Source organism: Medicago sativa, chromosome 4, assembly GCF_051527215.1.
Source record: "Medicago sativa cultivar Bolivia chromosome 4, Bolivia_mono, whole genome shotgun sequence".
NCBI classification, from domain to species: Eukaryota; Viridiplantae; Streptophyta; class Magnoliopsida; order Fabales; family Fabaceae; genus Medicago; species Medicago sativa.
The window spans coordinates 93655121-93679947 of NC_140752.1; the positions used below are offsets into that span (position 1 = coordinate 93655121).

The 24827-nt window shown below is 37.0% G+C and overlaps 4 protein-coding genes across 4 annotated transcripts; 1 reads left to right on the forward strand and 3 right to left on the reverse strand.

The window, feature by feature from the left end:
* Nucleotides 1-5880: 5880 nt before the first annotated feature.
* On the reverse strand, nucleotides 5881-7715 carry PNM1 (Pentatricopeptide repeat (PPR) superfamily protein). Its single transcript, XM_085705779.1, has one exon. The coding sequence runs from the start codon at nucleotides 7713-7715 to the stop codon at nucleotides 6150-6152; it is 1566 nt and encodes a 521-aa protein (XP_085561905.1). The 3' UTR covers nucleotides 5881-6149.
* A 9103-nt stretch (nucleotides 7716-16818) lies between these two features.
* On the reverse strand, nucleotides 16819-17936 carry LOC146933954 (protein DOG1-like 4). Its single transcript, XM_085705763.1, has one exon. The coding sequence runs from the start codon at nucleotides 17844-17846 to the stop codon at nucleotides 17034-17036; it is 813 nt and encodes a 270-aa protein (XP_085561889.1). The 5' UTR covers nucleotides 17847-17936; the 3' UTR covers nucleotides 16819-17033.
* A 666-nt stretch (nucleotides 17937-18602) lies between these two features.
* On the forward strand, nucleotides 18603-23154 carry LOC146933955 (uncharacterized). The gene is made up of 4 exons (XM_085705781.1): nucleotides 18603-19100; nucleotides 19264-20846; nucleotides 20960-21913; nucleotides 22006-23154. The coding sequence occupies exons 1-4, from the start codon at nucleotides 19001-19003 to the stop codon at nucleotides 22879-22881; spliced, it is 3513 nt and encodes a 1170-aa protein (XP_085561907.1). The 5' UTR covers nucleotides 18603-19000; the 3' UTR covers nucleotides 22882-23154.
* A 71-nt stretch (nucleotides 23155-23225) lies between these two features.
* On the reverse strand, nucleotides 23226-24105 carry LOC146933956 (uncharacterized). The gene is made up of 2 exons (XM_085705780.1): nucleotides 23812-24105; nucleotides 23226-23736 (listed from the first exon to the last, which is right to left on the reverse strand). The coding sequence occupies exons 1-2, from the start codon at nucleotides 24004-24006 to the stop codon at nucleotides 23377-23379; spliced, it is 555 nt and encodes a 184-aa protein (XP_085561906.1). The 5' UTR covers nucleotides 24007-24105; the 3' UTR covers nucleotides 23226-23376.
* Nucleotides 24106-24827: the final 722 nt, after the last annotated feature.

The window sequence follows — 24827 nt, forward strand, 5'->3', positions numbered from 1 at the left end:
TTTTTAGAGTCTATGTATAATTTGCAATGTTTGAATGAGTTTTTCATTGATTCTTTTAAATTTCTATGTGTGTAGATTTGAAACAATGGCCGGATGAATCGACGTTCATGCAACATTCAACGGCGGAGAAACTCATAGGTTGAAGGTTCGGTGCCTTGATGTAGCGTTAAGAGGTCTCAAGGATCAACTGAATGAATTCTACCAAGGAGTCAACCCCAGAGACACAAGGAGGGTGCAAAATATTTTGTATAAACGTCCAAAGCTCGACGAGGGGAGCGTATCATTCACTTGGGTGGAGTTAAAGAACGACGAAAACGTGACGAGCATGTATTGGGAGCACACAAAGTTCCAGTGGATCGATATGCGGGTGACGTTGCTGAGATCAACTGAAGATATCATCAACAACTTGATTCCGCCAGAAGATCGTCTTTAGTTAGGGTAAGGTGCATTCAAACTACAACATTTGTCTCACCTCTGAAATGGGGTAATTCAAACTTGCCAAACAGCGAGGACTCAAGCATTTCGCTCGCTATTCATGTTTTTCCTTTGAAAAGATTAAATTCTTGTTAGGCTGGTTTAGATGAAGGTATTAGGTGTCAAGGAATGGACCTCATTTCGGTGGCACTTGAATACCTTCATCTAAATCAAGCCTGACAAAAATTTATTCTTTTCAAAGGAAAGCATGAATAGCGAGCGAAATGCTTGAGTCCTCGCCGTTTGGCAAGTTTGAATTTACCCCATTTCAGAGGTAAGACAGTTGTTGTAGTTGGAATGCCCCATTTATGTAATGTAACGAAACATGTATCGCAATATTTATTCGAACGAATTCATGCTATTGTAATATTTATTCGAATTCACACTATCGCAATATTTATTCGAATTCACTCTATCGCAATATTTTAAATAACATAAAATTCTAAGTAAACAAAATAAATCAAAAAAAAAAATCAAAAAACAAACTTCGGTGGTTTAGTACCGAGGAAAACCTCGGCAGTTTAGTACCGAGGAAAACCTCGGCAGTTAACTACCGCCGGTTTCATCTTTTCCTCGGCAGTTAACTGCCGAGTAATCCTGAAGCCAGAATTTGCAGAACCTGTTGAAGGCAGAACCTGTTACATGTGTTTTTACACATTGTAAACACATTGTTTCGATGCCAAACCATAAAGCTAGTCAAATCAAATTACATACATAACTGAAATTGAAAATATAATACGGAAACGAGCAATTGTCATAAAAAAATGTCATCCAAACAAAGTAACAACAAATGTACTGTACTAACAAAACGGCCAAATGTCATGAAAATACACCAAAGTCCTAAAAATAAATCCTAAAAATACTAGCAGTCCTAATCCTAAAAATCCTACTGCTGGTCCTGGTCATGCTGGTGCTGCTGGTGTCTCCTCCTCGGTCTCTGGGCTCTCCTCCTGGTAATGATCGGCGCGATCTGCTGCCTAACATCCTGCAAGGCCGCATACAACTGCTGAGGGGTCATGCTCATCACCTCCTGACCCAAAAACTCATCAGCATGGGCAACAGCGCCGCTAACCATGTCATAGGTGTCAGGGGAGCTTCTCGCCTCGTACCGCTCCCACTGCTCTGCAACGATCTGCTCCTCGTTTGGAGGCCTCGGAACATCTCCCGGAAGAAGTGGCAAAATCTGAGGGTGAGACATAAGCGTGTACCATCGTACATAGCCCTCTGCCATACGCCATGGCTGCTCTCCTGCCTGCTCACCCCAATCATCCGCCTTAAGCGTGCGAGGGCGGAAGTCCGTGAAGGCCTGCACAATCTCAGCCGGTGTCAGCGCTGGAACATCCGTCGGAGGTCTAGGTACGGACTGGACGTATCCGTACTGCCTCAATACCCTCTCCGGCAGGTGACGGTACACCCTACGGTCGCCGCACATGATCCAGCCAGAATACCAAAATACCTCCTCGAAAGGCTGGAACTCCCTGTGCCCTTCGTACGGCCTCCAGCATACGTCATCAAACGTAATGCGATCAAGCAATGACCGATACGTGGCCCCCTCTCCATGACCCTTCTGAAGAGTCCACCTCGCCGCAACCGGTAAATTTTCAATGTAGTCCGGGTTTGGATCAACAGTGTAAAACTTAGGGAAGTGCGACAAAAACCATGCCTGCATAAACCATACAAATCACATATAAATAAATTAAAGTTAACTAAAAAAATAAAATTTACAATTAACAAAAAAAATATAACAAAATATAACAAAATAATAATAGTTAACAAAAAAAATTAAAGTTAACGAAAAAATATAACAAAATATAACAAAATAATAATAGTTAACAAAAAAAATTAAATTTAAATTTAATTTTTACTTACAGTGAGCAGTGTCACGCTTCCCCCAAGCTGCCTGTCTCCGGGCAAACAAGCCTGAGCTAACTCATCGTACAGGTATGCAAGTGCCATCCCTCCCCATGAATAAGCACGCATCCCCGCGTAGCCGTCCGCCATAGTCGTCAAATAAATCAACTGGATGCGCTTGTTGCTTCTATCCCCAAACAACAGGCATCCAACCAAGTATAGAAGGTAGGACTTCACACAATAAGTCCTAACCCTCTCCAACTCCTCCAGCTCCTCTGGATCCTGTGTATCCGCCAAAAGGTTGGCTCTACCAAGGTGCGTCGTATAAAACTCCCTCAGCTTAGGATAACTAATGTATCCACCATACTCAGTATTGCAGATTTTCTCTGCCTGCGACCTCGACGCACCCAAGTGAGTCATCAGTAGTGCCTCTCCCTCATGTCTCAGCATCTTCTTCCGGTGGCCCAACATCCGCCCTTCAATCGGGACATGCATAAGACATGCGACATCATCCAAAGTCACAGTCATCTCCCCCATAGGCATGTGAAAAGTGCTGGTCTCGGAATGCCACCTCTCGCATAAAGTCATCAGCAAAGCGTGAGGCACAGTGGCGTAGCCCAAGTATACCAAATCATGTAAGCCACTCTGCATAAGCGGATCCCAAAACCATCTCTGATTGGGGTTTGGACGTCCGAGACTCAAAATCTTGGGGCCATGATTAATTGGTTTTACAAAACGCTTCTTGCGGCACTGCAAAAATAGAAAAATAAACATAGTTTAAACAATGTAAACATTTAACTAATAAATATTAAACTTAACAAATGCTAAAATAAAAATAAAGAAAACATATAAAGAAAATCACATATAAAGAAAACATATAAATAAAACATATAAAGAAAACATATAAATAAAACAATTTAAAGAAAATCACATATAAATAAAACATATAAATAAAACATATTTAAAGAAAGTCACATATAAATAAAACATATAAAGAAAACATATAAATAAAACAATTTAAAGAAAATCACACATAAATAAAACATATAAATAAAACATATCAATAAAACATATAAATAAAACATATAATCTAAACATATAAATAAAACAATTTAAATCAAGAAAGGAAAAATAAAGAAAATAATTAAACATAAAGAAAGGAATTAAAAAAAACATATATAAAAGTTAACATTTAAAAAAGAACATTTAAAAAAAAAAATACTTACGTCATCCTTATTATACCAAAGCGGCAATGCCACATGACTGGCATAAGAGTGAAGCAAAGATATGTCCTGCGGTCCTCCAGGAAAGGGAGCGTCCGTAGGCAACACCTCCGGGGCAGCCGCTGCTGCAATGTCATCCTCGTCTGGCTCCTCTGGCATATGCGGCTGCTCTGGCATATACTGCTCGTCGTACCCACCGTCGGTCACATCATGGTGATCCTGATAATTCAGGTACTCCACCGCCTGGGTCGGGTCAACCACCTGCGACTCTTCAGGCGGTGCCTGAGAAGCCTCAGAAGGCTGAGAACTCCCTGAGCCATCCCCCCCCCCCTCCGACCTCTTCCCCTCTTTGGGATATGTGCGTTTCTCCTCTCCTTCTCCTTCCGGTAGCTTTGTGTCTGAGCACGCCTACCACCTATCATCTTAGATGGATCAATGGGCTCCTGATCGGCCATATCTACACAAATTTTTAATAAATTAACATCATTTTCCATAACATAATCAAACACATTAAACACACTAGTCATAACTTAATCATTAACATTAACAACAATCAACATCATTTCGATAACCTAAAATCATTCATACAATCATCATTATAATAAAATCAATAACCTAAACTAATCATTTCTATACACTTACAATAAAATCATTCATACAATATAATTTTCATCATAACCTAAATACACTAAAAAATCAATATACATCATAACCATCATAACTTAATCATTTCTATACACTTAATCATTTACATCATAACCTAAATACACTAAAAAATCAATATACACTTAATCAAACTATAATTAACATCACTTCTATCATTTCCATAACCTAAACTAACTAAATAATCAATATAATTATCATTGAGGCATTTGATCAAACACTTTGTGTGCAAGGTATAAAACATATTCAAATTGTGTTCATTTGCCACCATTCAAAGCCACATTATCATTTAAACAGCATAGGCAACATCTACATTCATTTATCAATTCAAAAACTACACATGCAATCATCAAATTGTCAATTTTAATCATCAAATCATCATTAACCTAACCACATGCAAACTACTCTAATTTTTTAAAAAAATAAACCTAAACAAACTAACATTAACATTGCAATGATTAAGGGTACTTACTTGTGATAATGTGGTGATGATTGACTTGCAATTCGTGAAAATGTGCTTTGGAGTGAATTTGGATGTGTTTGAACCAAAAGAATGAAACTGGAAACTGCTTCTGTTCGTTCTGATTATGTTCAGAAAACTTCGGCAGTTAACTACCGAGGAATTCCTCGGCAGTTAACTGCAGCCGGATTTTTAATTCCTCGGCAGGGCAAAAACGTATTTTACATGTGTGTCCCAGCCTTCTCTAATGTGTGAACAGCAATTTTCCTATGTTTATGAACTCATTTTCACTTTTATTCAATATGTAGTAGTCACAAAGTTTGATTAAAATGCAACCAAATTTTAGCCTTCAAAACTTGAAGTCAGTAGAACCAAATATGATTTGACTATGCAAAAAGCACCTGGTTGATGCCCTTGTAGCCACCAATTGCAAAGGGTCTCCATGGCAAGGGGTCTGCAACCCCACCAATTCATAGATCAGTAACAAGAAAACAAATAAAAAAATTGGTAGTTCTGTCCAAGATGCTAAACTTTTCATATTTAAAATGCTCAGTTGCCAAATTCAAATCTTTTTGGCATATAAACCCCAAATCTTCTATGATTGTGTAGCTGTAGAAGAGACACAGTACACATCCAGTCAGCCGTAATGTAATAGCCATAATATTTTGGATTTATAAAATTTTGAAATGGATCCTGTAGTTTTGTTGGGTTGTCCAGAACACATGTCTGACACAACGATATCTCAGTTATAATTGATTTGTAATTTGTAGTTGGTACTGGAAAAGAGAACTGCGAGACGGAAATTTGATATATCGATAAACAGCATAAAGGCACGGTTTGTTAATATCAATGTATTATTAGTAGAGAAGAAGAGAAAGTTAAGAAAAGTGAAAGAAATTGGAAAGAGAGTTGAACAAGCCTTTGTATGAGCCAAATCAAAACAAGGAAATTCACAAAGATGGGTAAACTACCTCAGTAGACAATAAAAATTTGAAGGGCAATTTGCACAGCAAAATACCAAAAAGACAGCAAAGCATTATTACTTTGAAGCAAAACTGATAAAGATGGAAGTATAGAACTCACAGTAACAACCAAGAAAGCATCCACTGATACATGTGATTCCTTTAATAAAGATGCAACTCTGCATAGAATTGGGAAGGAAGCCGCTAAAATGCATTGCATAAAAAATACAAGATGCAACAGTCAACGTCAACGTTACCAGGGCTATAACTGGGATTTGATTAAAGAGCAATCATGTGTTATTTTAAAATCTTGGTTCTGGTTCCAGAAATACCCAGATTGGCTTTTAAATCACTCAACAAGTTATTTTCATTCTTAAATTACTTTACCATCTAAGCACAATGCAAGAGTAAAACTAATCATGACAAAATGAAAACAATATTCAAACAGATAAGTCTATTTCTAAGTGAAAAACTGAGATCATCAACCCATCCTTCGTTTGGGCTTCTTCACAAAACTCAGCCGAATCTGCTCTTTTTGGGCTTCTTCACAAAACTTAGTCGAATCTGTTTCAAGCGTCTTCTCTTCCTAGCCATTTTCTCAGGCAAAGTTTCCCTCTTCTTCTCGCCCTTAACAGCCTTCTTCTCCTTCTTCTTTGAGAATCTTGGGTCAACAACATGCTCTTTTAGAGTCACATCCAATCCTCTACTACGAGCTTCATTGAATAGAGCATTAGCCTTATCAACACGATCATGTGCACCTAGTTTCTTCATCAACAAGTCATAAGTCTTAACACCAGGTTCACATCCATCAGCCTTCATCATAGTAAAGATCTTCAAAGCATGATCAATCCTCTCAATGCCACACAAAATGGTAAGAAAATCAAAATAAACTTTCTTATCAAGAAAAGCACCGTACCCAGCCGATTTCATTCCATCAATCATTGCATCTCCTTCTTCCAACCTTGCAGCCTGATAAAGACTCTTAATCAAAACAAGAAAAGTAGTCTCATTGGGATTGCATCTCCATTGTCTCATAAAATTGAACAACCCCAGAGCATCATTAGTTTTCCTAATCTTACAAAAATTCGTTATTAACACATTGAATGTCTCCACATTCCTTGGAACCCCATGAGAATCCATTTCCACAAGCACTTTCTTAGACTCCGAATGAAGCTGAAATGGATCCTTTTCGCGACATATTTTACAAACACAATCAAGCATAGCATTATAAGCTCTCACACCAAGCTCAAACCCTCCACGATACATCTCTCCAGCAAGTCTACGCGCTTCTTCAATCTTCCCATCAATGCAATAACCAGCAACCAGCAAATCACAAATTTCTTCATCAGGGAAAAATTCCTTAGCTAAATCCTGCGTCATCTTCTCAGCATAACTAGCATAACCCTTCAAACAAAGCTTCTCCACAACCACCTTCATCGAACTCCGATCCCGTTTCAACCCATAATCCTTCTCCATTCGTTCAAAAAACTGAACCGCCTGGCTCGCCCGACCCGCCCTAACAAGGCGGTCGACAGCCGATAGTAGTGTTTTTTGCCCTCCACCGCCGCCGGTGAGAATTTTGTCCGTTGCCTTGAAATCTTTCCGGCGACCGAAATAATCGACAAAGTATGATAAAGTTTCGTCGGTGTGTGTGAACTTGGGATTCGATGCAAGCCATTGATGAAACCCTAAAACGTTTCTACCAGCTTCAAGCGAAAGATTTAGGGTCTCGAGAATCAAGTTGGGTGTTGGTGTAATGTGTGAGAAGCTGAGATTGAGACGCTGGGCGACAGAGGATGGATCGGAGTCTGGTTCTTTGAGAAGCTCCGATGAGATTGCACTGGCAATCGAATCCGGTTCAGTTGTAGAAACAGGTTCGGACTTGGATTCCGATGAGAAGTGTTTGATTTGGAAGAGTGAAGGTGGAGTGAAAAGGGTTCGGTTGTGGAAATGTGATGAAATATTAGAAGGGTTTATGTGAGGAGAATGAGGTGGTGGTTGGATTGGAGATGGAGAAATGGAAGATATGGAACGAAAACGAACGGATCGGAGTAAGATTCTTCGGAGGTGCAAAGACGCCATTTTTAGGGTTTTAGGAGAAGGAAGGTGAAGAATGAGGGTAACAACGGTTAACAATTATACAACTACCCAACAAATCATCAAAAATACCAATTTTAACCCTATCAAAAATAACACCCGTTCACCCCTTCATGTTTAGGAATTAAAAAAAGTGGAAAAGTTTTCTGGAAGTTGCTACCCTACGAAAAATCACTGAGAAAAATGAAATCATCACCTTATTGCTTATTCAATTGAATCGGATGGAATGGGAACAATGAAGATAGATATGGTGGTACAACAATGAAGAAGTAGTGTTTTCTTGTTTAATTTTTAGGCCGTTTTAGCCCCTTAAATTTCAAAAAGTTGCGATTTTACCCCTAATAAAAAAAACTATAAAATTGTCCCTCTAAGTTTTGCCCGTGTGGCAGTTTTGACCCCTAGATCAATTTTGACTCAACGCACACGTGTGTATTTTTTTTTAATTAATAAAAATAAAAAAAAATCTTTTTTTTAATAAAAAATTAAAAAAAATCTTTTTTATTTTTTTAATAAAAAATTATTTTTTAAATATGTAAAAAATAAAAAAATAACAAAAATAAAAAATTATTTTTTAAATAATTAAAAAATATACGTGTGCGTTGACAGAGTCAAAATTGGTCTAGGGGGCCAAAACTGCCACATGGGCAAAACTTAGAAGGCGGTTTTGTAGTTTTTTTTCTTAGGGGGCCAAAATCGCAACTTTGGAAAAGTTAGGGGGCAAAAACTGCTATTAAGCCTAATTTTTATTATGTTTGAATAGTGATTACGAAATCTGCAAACAAAAAACACGGTAGTAAACCGGAATTGTTTTAACAAGGATTTTAGTATGTATGTACACAAGGGTAAAATGGGCAGTTTACAAAAAATGTATGGGTAAAGGTATAATGGTAGAGGTAAAGGGTAAAGACTATTACTTTTTGGGAAATGTTAACCAGTGTCCCTGAGGCACTAGTTAAGGCCTTTAAAAGGTAACTTATCATGAAAATAAGTGTAATCAATGCATCGAAAATCGAAATATTTGATTTTTTTTTTTTTAAATAACTTCTTCTTTTGGAATCCTTAAAGAGTGCCCCGGGGGCACTCGTTAACAAGACCCTTACTTTTTCCACCCTATATCCTATGTCATTCTCGCGCGTCTTGTAAATTTTTCAAAAATGTTATCGTGGTTTTCGGATTTTAAAATCCGAACTGAGTTTTTCTTTTGTTATAGGGTGAAAATATGAGTTTTTCACCAATTTGGATTTTATAATCCGAAAACCTAAAAAAATAGGGGTACCTTGATTTTTTCGGATTATAGAATGCGAACACCCCTTAAACACCCTATTTCAATGGAAAAACAGTTAGGGTTATATAATCCAAATTGTATCAGCACCAATTCTGAACATGCTTATATCATGATAATCATTTTAAGGACCATATTAATCTTCCTAAATATCATCCTCGTGATTTAGGTCATTGTTAGCTATTCCTAGTCAAAAAACGATATTCGAGTTATTTGATCCAATTGCTCCGAAACTTTCACAGAAAATCAGAAGAAGAAAAAAATAAAGGATCAAGACTCCCTTATAAGAGACTTCTTACGGGATTCCGCATCTCAAGTTTTATTTTTAGTGGTATTTTTATATTTTTATGATTTTATTTGATAGGTTTTTAACATTTTTACTTTGTTTTTTGGTTGTTTTTAAAAGCAAAATTCAAAACTGCTAAAATTAAAGAGATTCTAATTGCTGATTATACATAAGCATATTTCAGATTATAAAATCTGAAATAGTTAAAAATCATTTTCGATTTTAAAATCTGAATTAATCATGGGCATAGAGAAATGGGTAGGGTAGGAAAATTAATAGTCTAAGTAAAATGTTCAAAAAGGGAAGATGAATTGGACTTGGTCGATTTCAGTTTTTGGGTTAAGAGGCTCATGGGCTGAAATAAGGGTATGCTTTGCATTTTGTGAAAGAAAGTTGCTTTTTCTCCCTTTCAAAATTGTTCTTTCTCTTAACTTAGCAGTAGTTAACTGCCGCTCGATATTTTTAAGATCAGTTGAACCGACTTAAAAAATGAAATGAATCGATCTTAAAAGTATTAGCGACAGTTAACTGCCGAGTCAAAAGAATGAACAATTTTGAAAAGGAAAAGAACAATTTTGAAAAGGAGAAAACAATTTTCTTTGTGAAATTCTTTTCCCGGTACCTTTCAAGTGCCCTTATGTTTTTTGAAAATACTCTCTTTGGATTCTAGAATTTGAAATCTAAAAATATGATGGGGAACCTAGAATTTGAACCGTGTCAATATATCAATCAAACTAGATTATACCATTCACTTCTCCATTTTCATTTTCAACAAAAAAAAGAAAAAAAAAACTCTCAAAAACCCAAAAAATATGAATTTCACCACATTTTGATTATTTTCTATATCTATGCTTTCTTGAATCTATAACGTTTCAAATGTTTCTATCTGATTTTCGTCTACATTTGCTATTGTATAATACATGGGCATACATGCGACTGCGTTAGCGGGAATACAATGTTGATGATTTCCTCTACTAAGAAGCAGTGCTAAATGCAACTCATGGTTGAGAAAGGCGAACCCAGACAAGTACCTCATTCAGAAATTGTGCCTAAAGCCTTAACTTCTGATGCATTAGGAGGAGATAGAGTAGGAGTAGGTACCTCCACTATAATCAATGGAGGCAAATATCGGTGGTTCGTACGACATGTATGTATTGTCATTGTACTCAGATCATGTGGTCAAACACATGAGAGGGAGGTGTAAAAATCATTTGCCTTATTTATTCAAATTGATTATTTTTTTTTATTGATTATAATTTAAATTTTTACCCTATTTCAATTAACTATCTTATACAGTTATGTGACACACTAAAATGTGTCAATAATGGAAAGAAGATTCTTCGACAGAATACTCGTGAGGAGTATTGGTTCAATCACGCCATCAGAGCTAGTGGACTGGATGTTACTGGCTACGTTCCGATTGATCACGACCACTTGTCGGCCATTTTTTTAAAGGTGACACCCTGAGACATCCAATTTCCATATCTCGATTGGGGAGATGACATTGATACTGGACGACGTGTCATGTGTCCCCACTCACCAGACCTGATGCAATATGATGATGGAGCTGATTGGTGTTGTCCTGGACGAGGCTCACTGAGAACTATTGAGGATAGACAGAGCTCATGCACAACACAACTTCCTACAACTTGAATTTCGAAGACATTTAGAGGCAACATAAGCTATACAAGTTGTTGCTAATACATTCCTTAAAAAAAATAAAAATTGTTGCTAATTCATGGATTTGACTGTCATCTGACTCATTAGGGTTAAACCAACGATGTTTATAAATAAATTGACGAGTAAACCATCAATTTGGTCTTTGTCTTTGTAAGTGATTATCAAATTAGTCTCTGTCTTAGTAAGTGTGATTATCATCAAAGTAGTCTCTGACTCTATTAATATTTTAAAATAGTCTCGGTCTTTGTCAAAGTCATTCTTTTGTCGGTTTACTTTTAAATTGACAATCCAAGCAATTTTTTTCTTTTCCCGTTTAGGTGGTCAAAAGGTTCCAAAAATGACGGCGGCAAAGAGAAAAACAACGGCAGCAGCGGCAACATTTTCTCCAGATTTACCAGAGGAGATATGGGAATCCATCCCCATATACCTCAACAGCGACCACGACACTTTGAACCTCACTTTGAAGTCTCTCTCCGTCATCTCCAAACAACTTCTCTCCATCACCAATCGTGTCCGATTCTCCGCCACAGTCACCAATCAAACGCTTCTTCCAAAGATTTCCTAACCTTACTTCCCTCCACCTCATTGGCTTATGCGGAGACACTCACGTCCAAGCGCTTTTTGCCCACACATCCACTTCCTCTTTAGACATCACCTTAGAATGTAGTAGCGCATACCAGCTGACACAGCCGCCGACACGGCGCAACAACCTAGACTGGGAGTGGGAGTGGGAGTGGATACAAGACTTGGATTGGATACATTTCTTTGGAGCTTAGAGAATTTCTTTTCAGGCTATGGATAATTATGAATTAATGATGATGATATAGTTGGAGTTTTATATTAGATTTTTAGTTGGAGTTTTATTTGATTCTCATTTTGGTTGCACGTGCAAACACATGATGTATTGAGTTAGATATTATTTATCAAACTTTGAGTTTTTTCCTTTTAGGGTTAATTACACTTTTGGTCCTCGTGTTTTGGCCTACTCGCGAAATTAGTCCTGCTCTTTTAAAACAGAACAAAATTGTCTTTCAGTTATCATTTTTTTTACACTTTTCGTCCTACCCCCAGGTGGCACTGATTTACCCCTCCTCTTCTCAGACCATTGAGAAAAGACAAAAATACCCCTGACTTCAAACGCGAATCGACAAAAATACCCCTGGTGTCATCTTCTCAAAACCTTCACTCTTCTTCTCTTCTCTGCATCGCGACATCCATTTCTTATCTGACCTTTCGTTCCCTTTTTCTCTTCTATACGCATCAAACCAGAATCACTCAACATACTTTCTTGCTGTAAAAACATATTCATCATTCACCGACATAATCCCTGTTGTCATAAACCACCGAATACAATAATTCACTTTCTGATAATCCAAATTCAACCGGCATGTAGAAAACAAAACCACATCCGACCTAAAATAACACTGAATTGAATTTTTCCAGCAAGTAATTGGAAGAAGCAAAAAGAGATGTAAAGAAGAATTGGACAGTGTGGTTCACACAAAATGGGTTAGGAACATATATGATTCTGCATAAATTGTTATTTGCAGATCCATCTGTGAAATTTGTAAACGGTCTGATAGAACAAAAAAGAAAGAACAAAAATTAAAAGTGAATATCAAATCGGTGGTGGTGGTGGGAAAGTTCATATCATAGGATTTAATCTAATGATCTTTTGTGTGATTTCATGCATTTTAATCAAAGGAAAGATCAGTTTTTGGAATTGTTGCGTTTTAATTTCATGAGTTGAAAGCTAAATCATGACATTGAAAGCTTTGAATCCACCATGAAGGTTTTCGAGATCAGAACCTCACAATTGCGTTACTGTTGTTGGTGTTGGGTTCGGCGGCGAGATGGAAGTTGGTGTTGTTGGCAGCGGCGGCGGTGATTGTAGGGGAGAAGAGGAGATGACGATAGGTGAGAAGGAAGAAAAAGAAAGAACTAAGGGCATTTTTGTCCATTCAAGTCAAAAATATGAGTCAAAAACCACTTATCCCAATTAACACTGGACACGTCAGCTAATCACTACCACCTCAGCTAATCATTGGCAAACTCCTGCCACCTGTGCGTTTTTGGAGGAAAAAATGGGGGGTAGGACGAAAAGTGCAACAAAAATGATAACTGAAGGACAATTTTGTTCCGTTTTAAAAGGGCAGGACCAATTTCGCGAGTAGGCCAAAACACAAGGACCAAAAGTGTAATTAAGCCTTCCTTTTATTGTCCGCTGTCCGTGCTTCAGAGGTTATAGATGAATGCATGGAGGAGACAATATACCTTAGATGATGACGAAACTGCATAGAGTTTTATAGGTTTGTTTATAGTTTCACTAAATCATTACTCTCTCCGTTTCAAAATGAGTGTCGCTTTAGCCAAAAAAAATTGTTTCAAAATGAGTGTCGCTTTCAGTTTCCAATGCAATAATAACTTTTTCTTTTCAATTGTACCCTCCAATTAATACTCTGCACACTACTTCCAAAGTATTACTTTTAAAACTAACCAATTAATAAGGATAATTTGGTAAAATAATCATTCTCTTTCTCTTAATCATTGCATTTCTTAATATGTGTGTAAACATCTAAAACGACACTCATTTTGAAACGGAGGGAGTATTATGCAAGTCATGTTCATCCTTTTGTCAACTCCTTCTGTTGGAGTTGTCGTGGAAATGAAATTAATTTTATCTATTTGGTCGTTCATTCCTACAATTGCTAATTAATAGTTGACAGAATGACAAAAATGAATGATGTTTTTTATTTGGAGTATTGTTTGATTGATAATTGGCTTTCACGGCAGAGTAAAATAACTTAGATTTACAATTGAATATTGAGAAAGCTACATGTTTAAGAGATGTAAGGGTTTCATTTGTAAGCTTATACATGAAAGTTCTGAGTCCTGAAACAACTTCTGTCAACATTAAGAACATGATTTTTCAATACTATATGAACTATTCCATTATTTTTTCCACTTATTCAATAACTCAAACAATTACAGTTTTCAATGTGAGGATGCAGCCAAAAAATAGGTATCATAATACCATTTATTATGCATTTAAGTTTGTAGAGCATAACAAATAAAAAATTTAATTGGACTTCATGTCTTCATCTGAATATAAGATTATTTTGGTTAATGATTCTTAGAATTCTGTGAGTTTTACTGTGGTCATGCTATGGAAACTTGTTTTAAGAAGCATGGTTTCGCTCCTGGATCTAAGCCAAAGGGAAAATATTTTAGCTGCGAAAATTGTGGTAAGAAAATGGACAGTGGCAATCATTCTCAAAAAGAGATACCAGTTAAAGGGAAGGGGAAAGAAGAAAGAGCTGAACGTGTCTCACTAGTAATGAACGCAGGATCAAGATATACCTGCTCCAGAAAATGGATTTGCACCAATTCGATGTTGATTTGCAGGGCACACATCAGATCAATCAAGCTAGTGTTAGAAGGACTGGTTCTTTAAAGCAATTTGAAGGCATAAATCATGTATTTTCTTTGTAGAACAAAATAGAGGTAGTCAAGTATGGATAGTCGATTCTGGTGCAATTGATCATATTCGCACATCATTGAATTGATGTGATTCTTATCATAAGACTCTTGGCAATAATTACTCAAAGTCTTTTACAAATTGTATGTTTATCGTTCAACAAAGCTTTTAATTTGGTTGAATCTCTAAATATCTATCCTCGACACTATCTTTAGGTTTGGATGACTAACGATATATTTTTCTGTCGTTTAAACTTTTTAAGCTTCCTTATTTTTTTTATTTGATAGCTTAATACTTATTTCATTCATTTTGCTATTAAATTAGGCACTTTTCCAAGCATGCAGAAATTTGGTGAAAGAACCCTTGTCCATGGCTCTGGACAGAAATAGCTCAGTTTTTTAAAAGGAATACGTCAATTGGCTTTCTGAGTTTGAAAGTAATAATACTTTGCTGTCTTTTTGCTCTGCAAATTGCCCTTCAAATTTTTGTTGTCTACTAAGGTAGTTTACCCATCTTTGTAAATTTCCTTGTTTTAGTTTTTTGATTTGGCTCATACAAAGGCTATTGTTCAACTCTCTTTCAAATTTTCTTCACTTTTCTTAACTTTCTCCGCTTCTTTACTTATAATACATTTCTTAACTTTCTTCACTTTTCAAATTTCTGTCTCACAATTCTCTTTTCGAGCACCAACTACAAATTACAAATCAAGTATAACTGAGATATCGTTGTGTGTCAGACATGTGTTTTGGACAACCTAACAAAACTACGGGATCCATTTCAAAATTTTAAAAATCCAAAATATTATGGCTATTACATTACGGCTGACTGGATGTGTATTGTGTCTCTTCTATGGCTACACAATCATAGAAGATTTGGGTTTAATATGCCAAAAAGATTTGAATTTGGCAACCAGTTATTTTAAATATGAAAAGTTTAGTATCTTGTGCAGAATTACCAATTTTTTTATTTGTTTTCTTGTTACCGATCCATGAATTGGTGGGGTTGCAGACCCTTTGCAATTAGTGGCTACAAGGGCATCAACCATGTGCTTTTTTCATAGGCAAATCATATTTGGTTCCACTGACTTCAAGTTTTGAAGGTTAAAATTTGGTTACATTTTAATCAAACTTTGTGACTACTACATTGAATAAAAATGAAAACAAGTTCATAAATATAGCACCAGAATCTCATTGGGGTAGCTATAATTGTTTGTATTCCACTTTTGTTTATTTGCTTTTGAGGGTTTTGGTTTGGTTCCCCCCTCTTGTATATGTTTTCCCTCTTTTTTAATAATTTTTTTCTAAGGCGGAATATGATAGGGGTCTCTTCGGGGTGCCAACCTAGTTGGGATGTCGAAGTTTCCTTTTGATGTCTGTCCTACCTCCTGACCTATTTAAATTTACATTCAATTGCTATATTTCCTAAATTATTACTCGGGTCTACGTGTCAATGTGGTGTCTTGACTCTTGTGTCCATGCTTCATTTATTAAGCTCTTTGAAATCACTTGGAATGACCCTATTTGTGTTTGAATGATTGGAATTTGAGGCAAATGCTTAGTGTTAGTGATAATGGAACTTGGAAGTTCAAGTCAAGAAATCTTAATTTGGCTAATGAATTTTGCAGTAGACAGGGTTAAGTTAGGTTATGACCCGGGATGAGGGTTGATGATCGGCCTTTTATTTTTGAATCGATCTTAATTGGCTTTTTAAATTCTTGAAATGGCGCAGCTCTACGCTACCATTTGAAACCAATAGATACATCAGATGATCAGAGTATATTGCTACCGGGTCTCAATCAGATGCAAAGAGATATGAGTGCTTGAAGAGAACTCTCTTGAATTTTAATTCCAGGCCCTTAGATGATGTTGAATACTTTTATCGCAAGAATGGTATGAGTCTGACCCGCATGCATGTTATGCCCACTCTGTTTTTAGAATTAATTTAAAAGATCCTGTTTACGGTTTCTCTTTTAGTCGTTGCTTGTTGCCGTTTTGGACAAAGCAAAGTCAAAATTGGATACTTCATGTTACATATTGCCCGTGTCATTTAATGTAACATTGAGAACAAATACCCTGAAACAATCATGTAGACAGTATGTACACACACACATTAATTGACTAGAGCATCCTCGTAATAGAAGACATTTGCTTGTAAATTCAAATGGCATCTATTTATGAATTGTATGAATAAAAGAAAGACAGACATTGTGAAAAAATGTCGATGATTGGGACTAATCAAACAAGCTTTTTATGGTTTGATATGAAATTGAACCAAAGTTGAAACATAAATTGAGAGCTGTGGTCTGTTTCAGATGGACCTCTTTTTCTAATTTGTTTTACATTAACTTAATTTAAAAAATAAGAAAACAACATATTCTAGTTTTGCAGTTGAAATAAAAGAAAACAAATGCTACATCAAAATGTTGTATCCCCCTAATTAGAGATTACTACCTTAGTGAACATATGTGTCCTTATTTTTCTTCATCATAAACATAAAATCCTAGGTAGTGCTAGATAAGGTACCCTCACCCAAACTCCCTTTGATTGAAGAATTCAATGCAATTAATAGCTTATGTCATTAATTATGGATTTCACCCTCCCTAATACTTTGATTACCCTTTTTGGCATCATCCTTCTTCTTGCCCCATTCATGTAGCCTCAAGTGCAGCTCAGCAGCTGCAATCAAGAAGTGAATAGCTTGTTTTGGAGTCAGAATATTGACAATGCCCTGCAAAGCTCTCAGCCTTAAATCATCAGCTTTAGAAAGAATCTTCTCCAAACCTTCCACCTTAGGTTCAAGAACTGATTCAATCCTCTCTTCCAATTCCTTCTTCTCATTCTCTCCTCCTCTAATCATCTCAGAAACCACATGAGACAACTCCACCATCGGAGCATCGGCCACTGTTTCCTGATGCTCAGCCAGCATATCAGTGATTTCCCTCTCTTCTCTAATAGTCTTCTTTTGCAGATCATCGAACTCGGCGAGCTGAGATGCCGTGAGATCTCCTAAATCGCATGTCTTTTGTCCTTGAATAAGGTCATTCAACCTTGCTTGAAATTGCATACTGCATTTTGAATATAGTAAATGAAATGCCATGCTTGGTCTCCAACCACCAATCCAAAGAAAAGCTTCTTCTAAAGTGCTTAACCATGGTGGTGAAAACATGGACAAAACATCTTTCTTTGCAAAACTTGACTTTGCTTTATAGTAACACTCATAATGCTCAACAACCTTATCAATCAGTGTATGCATTCTGTCATTTGTGAGCTGAGGTTGAGCTGATTTAGCTGCTACAAGCTCATTCAGATATTTGTTTTGCTCAACCATCCAACACTCAAAAAATTTGTTGAAGCTTTCAGCATCATTGCCATTACTTGGAAGCAAAGACATAATTTTTGGTGTTGTAGAATATTGCTCAATGTTGCTAGAAGCAACGCCTCTATGCTTTTTATAGGCAAGTGAGGTGTTACAACTAATAAGAGAGTGACATTTATAGCGGTTTTCAGTTTAAGGTTTTGTGCCGTTGGTTTTATATTACTATACATTTTTGATTGATTACTAATATATGGTTGTTATTGAAGAGGTTTGGATGTGTGTGCGTGAGTGAAGACCACTTGCTCAAATTGTGTTACAAGTGGGCTGGGTATGTATGAAATGATATAATCATAGTAAGTTGAGATATGGTGAACTTGAAAAAATGAATGGCAGAACTAACTAGAAAGCTGTCTAGTGCAGGGGATCATGTGCCAGTGCCGCTAATCTTGTTTCCCCAAAGTACTCATATCAAACAAGAGCAAGTTGTATTATGGTAATAGTGATATATTCTTGACACAAAATTCACATCAAGACCTTACATTCTTTTATATTATTTTTCTCTCTCACCTCAATTCCTTTCGTTTTCTATAGATTTTTTTTTTTTTTAACGCAAAAAAGGTTTCTGATTATTTAGAGTTTAGTCCTGTGATAAGTAAAATTTGGTATAAAATGTTTCACCCACGGATCAAATTCAATTCTTTTAACAATTTGTCATATTGGTGGATTTTATGTACCACTTGAGCCTCAAAAAAGATAAACACGCACATGGAAGGGAGGATTCTATGGAAAGCATTCTCAATACCAAACCACTAGATTATAACAATGAGTATCTATAAATTGATGGCTTAAATATGTTTTTCGTCCCTGCAAATAGGGGTCGCTTAAAATTTCGTCCCTGCAATCGCTAATCCTTTTCTTTTGCCCCTGCAAAGTTTAATCACTTAAAATTTCGTCCCTTGACCCAGTTAATTGATGCCATGTCATCTGATTACTGACGTGGCACTGTTAATCTGGTTTTCACTTGTGTGACTCAGCAAATGGGCACGGGAATGGACAAAATTGCCCCTCTTCATCTGAGACCAAGGAAAAATGACGAAAATGCCCTTCATTCCTTCATTGTTTTCATTTTCACACGAATTGAGATTTGTGGGTGACGAATTTCTAGGGTTTGAAAAGGGGAAAAAACGCGATTGAAGATTGTTGTTGCTGTATGATACGAATCGATCTCAATGAAGTGGTCTAGCTCGTTTTCAATGGCGAATCCAGGGAATGTGTCAAACTCGAGTTCCAAGAACGCAGCGTCTGGAGAATCATCACGACGTTATACGGGTATGTGTTGTCGAAATGATGAACTATGTTTGTAGTTGTTGTATTTTATTGAATGTCTGTGTTATTAGTTGTTGTTTTTGAGTAAATGTTAAACAATATTGATGTGTTGTCTGTTATGTGTGGTTTCCATCGTTTCTAAATTTGGGTCTATTTGTTTTTCCAGATGGTATTGCTGTTAAGTTTCATTACGGGGGTAGGTTTGTTAGGGATTGGGTTATTTGTTACAATGGTGGAGAAGAAACATTGATTGAAGGTTTAGATCCTGATAGGTGGAGTTACTTTGAGATAAAGGGAATTCTGGGAACTGATTTGCTAGTTAAGGAACCTTATAGGTTGTGGTGGATGTTAGATGAAGAGGTTAGTTTTAGGGTGATTAAAGATGATGCTAGTGCTGAAGTTGTAAAAGATTATGCAGTTAAAAAAATGTCTGTTGTGAATGTTTTTGTTGAGCATGATGTGGATGAAAGTATAGCTGTAGTTGATGTTCCTAATTACGTTGTTGTTGGTGAGGAGTTGGGTCAGAGTTATGATGTAGTTAACAATGAAAAGGGTGAGAGTTCTGATGCTGTAAGAAGGGAGAAAGGTAAAGGGGTGTTAGTTTACAGTGATAATGAACAAGGAGATGTTGGTTGTACAAGTAGCAGTGAGGATGAGGGTGAAGATGAAGATAATAATGACAGGGAACTTGACAGTGAAGAAGAGAGAGCACTTTGCTTTGAAGATGGGTTTGAAGAAGTGGAAAATGTCAATATGAATGAAGACACTGATGTAAAGATGGCTGATGTAGGAACTAGTGAGCAAGTGGATAATGTTGCTGATGTGTATGATGCTGATTGGGGGAAGGAGTATGAGAGTGAAGAGTTAGATTCTGATGATCCAGATTTGAGTGGTGATGAGAGAGGACCTGCTTATAATGTGTTTCAGCCCAGCCAATTAACTAAGGATTATGTGTTTACAGTTGGCATGGACTTTAGGAGTCTTAAAGAATTCAAGGAGGGTGTAAAGGAGTGGTGTGTATTAAATCAGACCCAGGTTAAAACTGTCAAACAAGATAAAGTAAGGTGTAGAATAGTGTGCAAAGATAGCAATTGTAAATTTTTAGCTCTTTGCAGCAAGGTGGCCCACACCCATTCATTTAAATTAAAGACATGGAATGGGGACCACACATGTGGTAAGGTTTTAGAAAACAGAAGTGCTGATGTACAATTTGTTACCAAATATGCCCTTGATAAGTTGAGGAACTCTGACATGAAGGTTACTGATATAATGACAGATCTGAGAACACAGAAATCAGTTGGAGTTTCATTTTATGTAGCTTGGATGGCAAAAAAGAGGGCCATGGAAATCATTGAAGGGGATGCAAGGAAACAGTATACTTTACTGTGGAGATATGCAGCTGAGCTTCAAAGGGTGTCCAAAGGAAATAGATGCAAGATTAATGTTGAGAGATTGTCCTTGAATGTTCAACCTAGGTTTAGCAGGTTTTATTTTTGCTTTGATGGTTGTAAGCAGGGCTTTTTATCAAGTTGTAGGCCATTCATAGGGGTAGATGGGTGTCATCTGAAAACCCAATATGGAGGTATTCTACTGGTTGCAGTGGGTAGAGATGCAAATGACCAATACTTCCCTTTGGCCTTTGGAGTTGTAGAGAATGAGACAACAGATTCATGGAGGTGGTTCCTTACATTATTGCTTGAAGATATTGGAACCAACATGAGATGGGTATTTATATCTGATCAACAGAAGGTTAGTTATTTTTTTTAGATCTGTTATTTTTTTTAGATCTGGTTGCTTCCTTTAATTTAATTGTGTAACTGGCTCTTTAACTCTTGAACTATATAACTGTTAATTAATTTCAGGGTCTGATATCAGTTCTTGATGAGTGGTCAGACATAGTTGAACACAGACTTTGTTTGAGGCATCTTTATGCAAATTTTAAAAAGAGGTTTGGAGGTGGTGCTTTGATCAGAGACTTGATGATGGGTGCAGCCAAAGCCACTTACTATCAATTGTGGAAGTCAAAGATGGATGAGCTACAAAAGGTTGACTTGAAAGCATGGGAGTGGTTAATGGGACATGACCCTAAATATTGGTGTAAGCATGCTATGTCTTATTACCCTAAATGTGATGTTTTAATGAACAATATATCTGAATCATTTAATTCAACAATATTGGTTGCTAGAGACAAACCAATCCTTAGCATGGCTGAATGGATTAGAACATATTTAATGAATAGGATGTCAACCAATAGGGCTAAGGTACAAAATTGGAACTATAGGATAATGCCTATGCCTAGGAAAAGATTAAATACAGAAATTGTGAAGTCTGGTGGTTGGGTAGCCATATGGGTTATTGCTGATGAGTTTGAAGTTCATCAAATTGGAGGAGGTCATGCCTTTACTGTTAATTTGGCCAAACACACCTGTTCCTGTAATTTCTGGGAGTTGGTGGGGATTCCATGCAGACATGCCATTCAGGCAATGTCTAAAACATCAAAGGACCCAGAAAATTATGTATCTGAATGGTATAGCAGGGACATGTATGAAAAATGCTACTCACACAATGTCAGTGCTATCAATGGTCAAGACATGTGGCCAGAGGTTGAATGTGAAGAGATGTTACCTCCTGATTACAAGAAAGGGGTAGGAAGACCAAAAAAGCTTAGAAGGAGAGAAGCTGATGAAGCACCATCATCACAGGGTAAGTATAAAAGATCTGGAACTACTTATAGGTGCACAAGATGTGATGAGTTTGGGCATAATGCTAAAGGATGCAAAAATCTAACTGTCAACCCCAATGCTCAAAAAAGAAAGGTATTACATTTACATGTTAATATTCTCACTGTTTATATCAAATCACTTTGAGTTATAAGCTAACATGTGTGCACTTTTATGAATGAAAACAGAGAAAGCCACCAAGACAAACAAGTGCAAGTGCAAGTGAAGCTGTTGATGGAGCAAGTGCAAGTGAAGCTGTTGATGGAGCAAGTGCAAGTCAGAGTCAAGCAGGGACTGGGGAGTCTATACTGAGTACCCCAGACATAACTGAGGCTGTTCAGGGTGCAAGTAAAAAAAGGAAGGTTGGGAGCAATAGAAGATTCATTCCTCCAAGACAGAGTAAGAAACCTCCAAAAAATCCAATGGCTTTTATGTCTTCATCTGTCAAGCCAAGTGCTAATGTACAAACAACAGTGCACACCACCAAAAAATCACACACCTTTATAGTGCCAAGTGCTAATGTCAACACTGTTGTGCACACATCAAAAAATGCACACACACATGTGAAGGCAAGTGCTAATGTCAACACTGTTGTGCACACATCAAAAAATGCACACACACATGTGAAGCCAACTGCTAATGTCAACACTGATGTCCACACATCAAAAAATGCACACACAGTTATCAAACCCTCAGCTAATGTCACCACAGTTGTGAAACCAACACCCAATGCCCAGCAACCTGTCATGAAAAAACCTGCTGTGCAGAAAAAGCCCCCAACAAAACCTCCTGTTAAGACCTTAGATGTTGTTAGAGCCATTGTGGAGCCAATAGTGAAAGTGAAACAAGTTAGGAGGAGTAGCAGAACAATATGGAAAGGTCCAAAAATCAAAGATGGTCCAGGGAAAGATATGGAAAACCCAATTGAGCTGGTTGATGAAGAAGTTGCAGAGGCAACTGGATCAGGGAAAGATGTTGTTGAAGCTAGCCCAAGGAAATTAAGAGATGAAGGTGGAAGTTGCTTGGCCTTGTTAAGAAGTGTTGAGAATGTGAGATATATTTAGTGATTCCTACTGACTTGTATTTTGTGTTTGGTTATGTCCAACTTTTGTAACAGCACTACTTGGTTAAGACTTGTATTTTGTGTTTGGCTATGTCCAACTTATGTAATAGCAGTACTTGGTTAAGACTTGTATTTTGTGTTTGGCTATGCCCAACTTATGTAATAACAGTACTTGAATTGACATAACTCTGTCATTTGCTTGGCTAAGTCCAACTTTTGTTACACTAAGTATGAACATCAGTTCTTTATGAATGAATGGTTTTTAATTTTTCAACTATTATAACTTGTGTTTCAAACTTTAATAGCAATCATTTGACAAGCATTGACACAAGCTAACAAGGCATGATTTCATTCATTAACATCACATTACATAATAGGGTACCAACAACATTACACAAACACAATTTCCCTAATAATAGATAGTACATTACACTACATTACACCATAACAGACCACAATACACCATAACAGACCACAATACACAAACTACATAACATCACTTCTTAACAAAGAAAATAGCAAAGATCAACCAGCTAGCTATGATAAGCCACTTAAGCCATTCAACCTTCTTCTTCTCAGCCAACACCTTCATTTTCCACTTGTCTTTCTTCTTCTCCCAGATTTCACCACAGTTGCAATATTGCTTGGTAGACTTTCCAGACTTTGCAGACTCAGCTTCACGAATCACAGGTCCATTCACAGCTGCAGAATCTGCTTCACGATTCACATGTGCATTCAAAGGAGCAGACTCTGCTTCCCTTGAGTTTGAAACAGCTGAATAGCATTGAACCATTGGTCTGCTAACTGGCCCAAGTTCATCATCCCAAATCCACTCATTACAGGTTTTGTTTTTTTTCTACATACCAAACCATTTCCAAAGTTATTCACTGTCATTAAAATACTATAAAAACGTAAAATTCCAACAACTTACTTGCCAATCTCGACACCTCCAGAACCTCCTGCCTGGATTTTCCAAAGTCGTTGATATGTAAATAATCATCGGCTTTGGAGGTAAACAACGGCACAGTGGAAGCATCCCTCGAGATGTGGGCAATGACTGAGGGGGAAACTTGCCACCATTGAAGTATGTTTCATAGCTGTCTCTTGTTGAGGTATCAGTAGACATTTGCAATGTTGAGGAAATCAGTTTTGGAGAAAGAAAGGAAGAGGACGAACAAGAGAAGAAGCAAGAGAAGAAGACGATCTGCAGAAGAGAAGAAAGGGAACAAGAAGGAAATCAGCGGTGAAAGAGAAGAGAAGAAGAGGGTTCTTGAAGAAGAAGAATGAAGGGCATTTTCGTCATTTTTCCTTGGTCTCAGATGAAGAGGGGCAATTTTGTCCATTCCCGTGCCCATTTGCTGAGTCACACAAGTGAAAACCAGATTAACAGTGCCACGTCAGTAATCAGATGACATGACATCAATTAACTGGGTCAAGGGACGAAATTTTAAGTGATTAAACTTTGCAGGGGCAAAAAAAAAGGATTAGCGATTGCAGGGACGAAATTTTAAGCGACCCCTATTTGCAGGGACGAAAAACATATTTAAGCCTAAATTGATTTATTCGATCTTAATTCATAATAATCACTTGATCTCAAAAAGTGCGCTAGATACTATGTATCACCGACACTTTTAATCTAAGACGTGTTCGGTGTTCGACATGTATCAGTATACGACAACGACATAACAACAACACATGTAATTACAATTATGTCGTTTTTAAAAGTTATTAACGGTTTTTACATGTTAATGACAATGAGGACATATACTATGAGAATGACATCTATACATGAGAATGATGAGAATGCTTCTTAGCCTTTGGATTAAAATTATATGCCTGAGATTAGATGGTCCACTTAAATAGTTCACGCGCTAGATTCTTCTTGTCTCATCATGGTTTGATTTTTTTTCAATGACTGACAAAAACAAAAAAAAAAAACTAAACTTC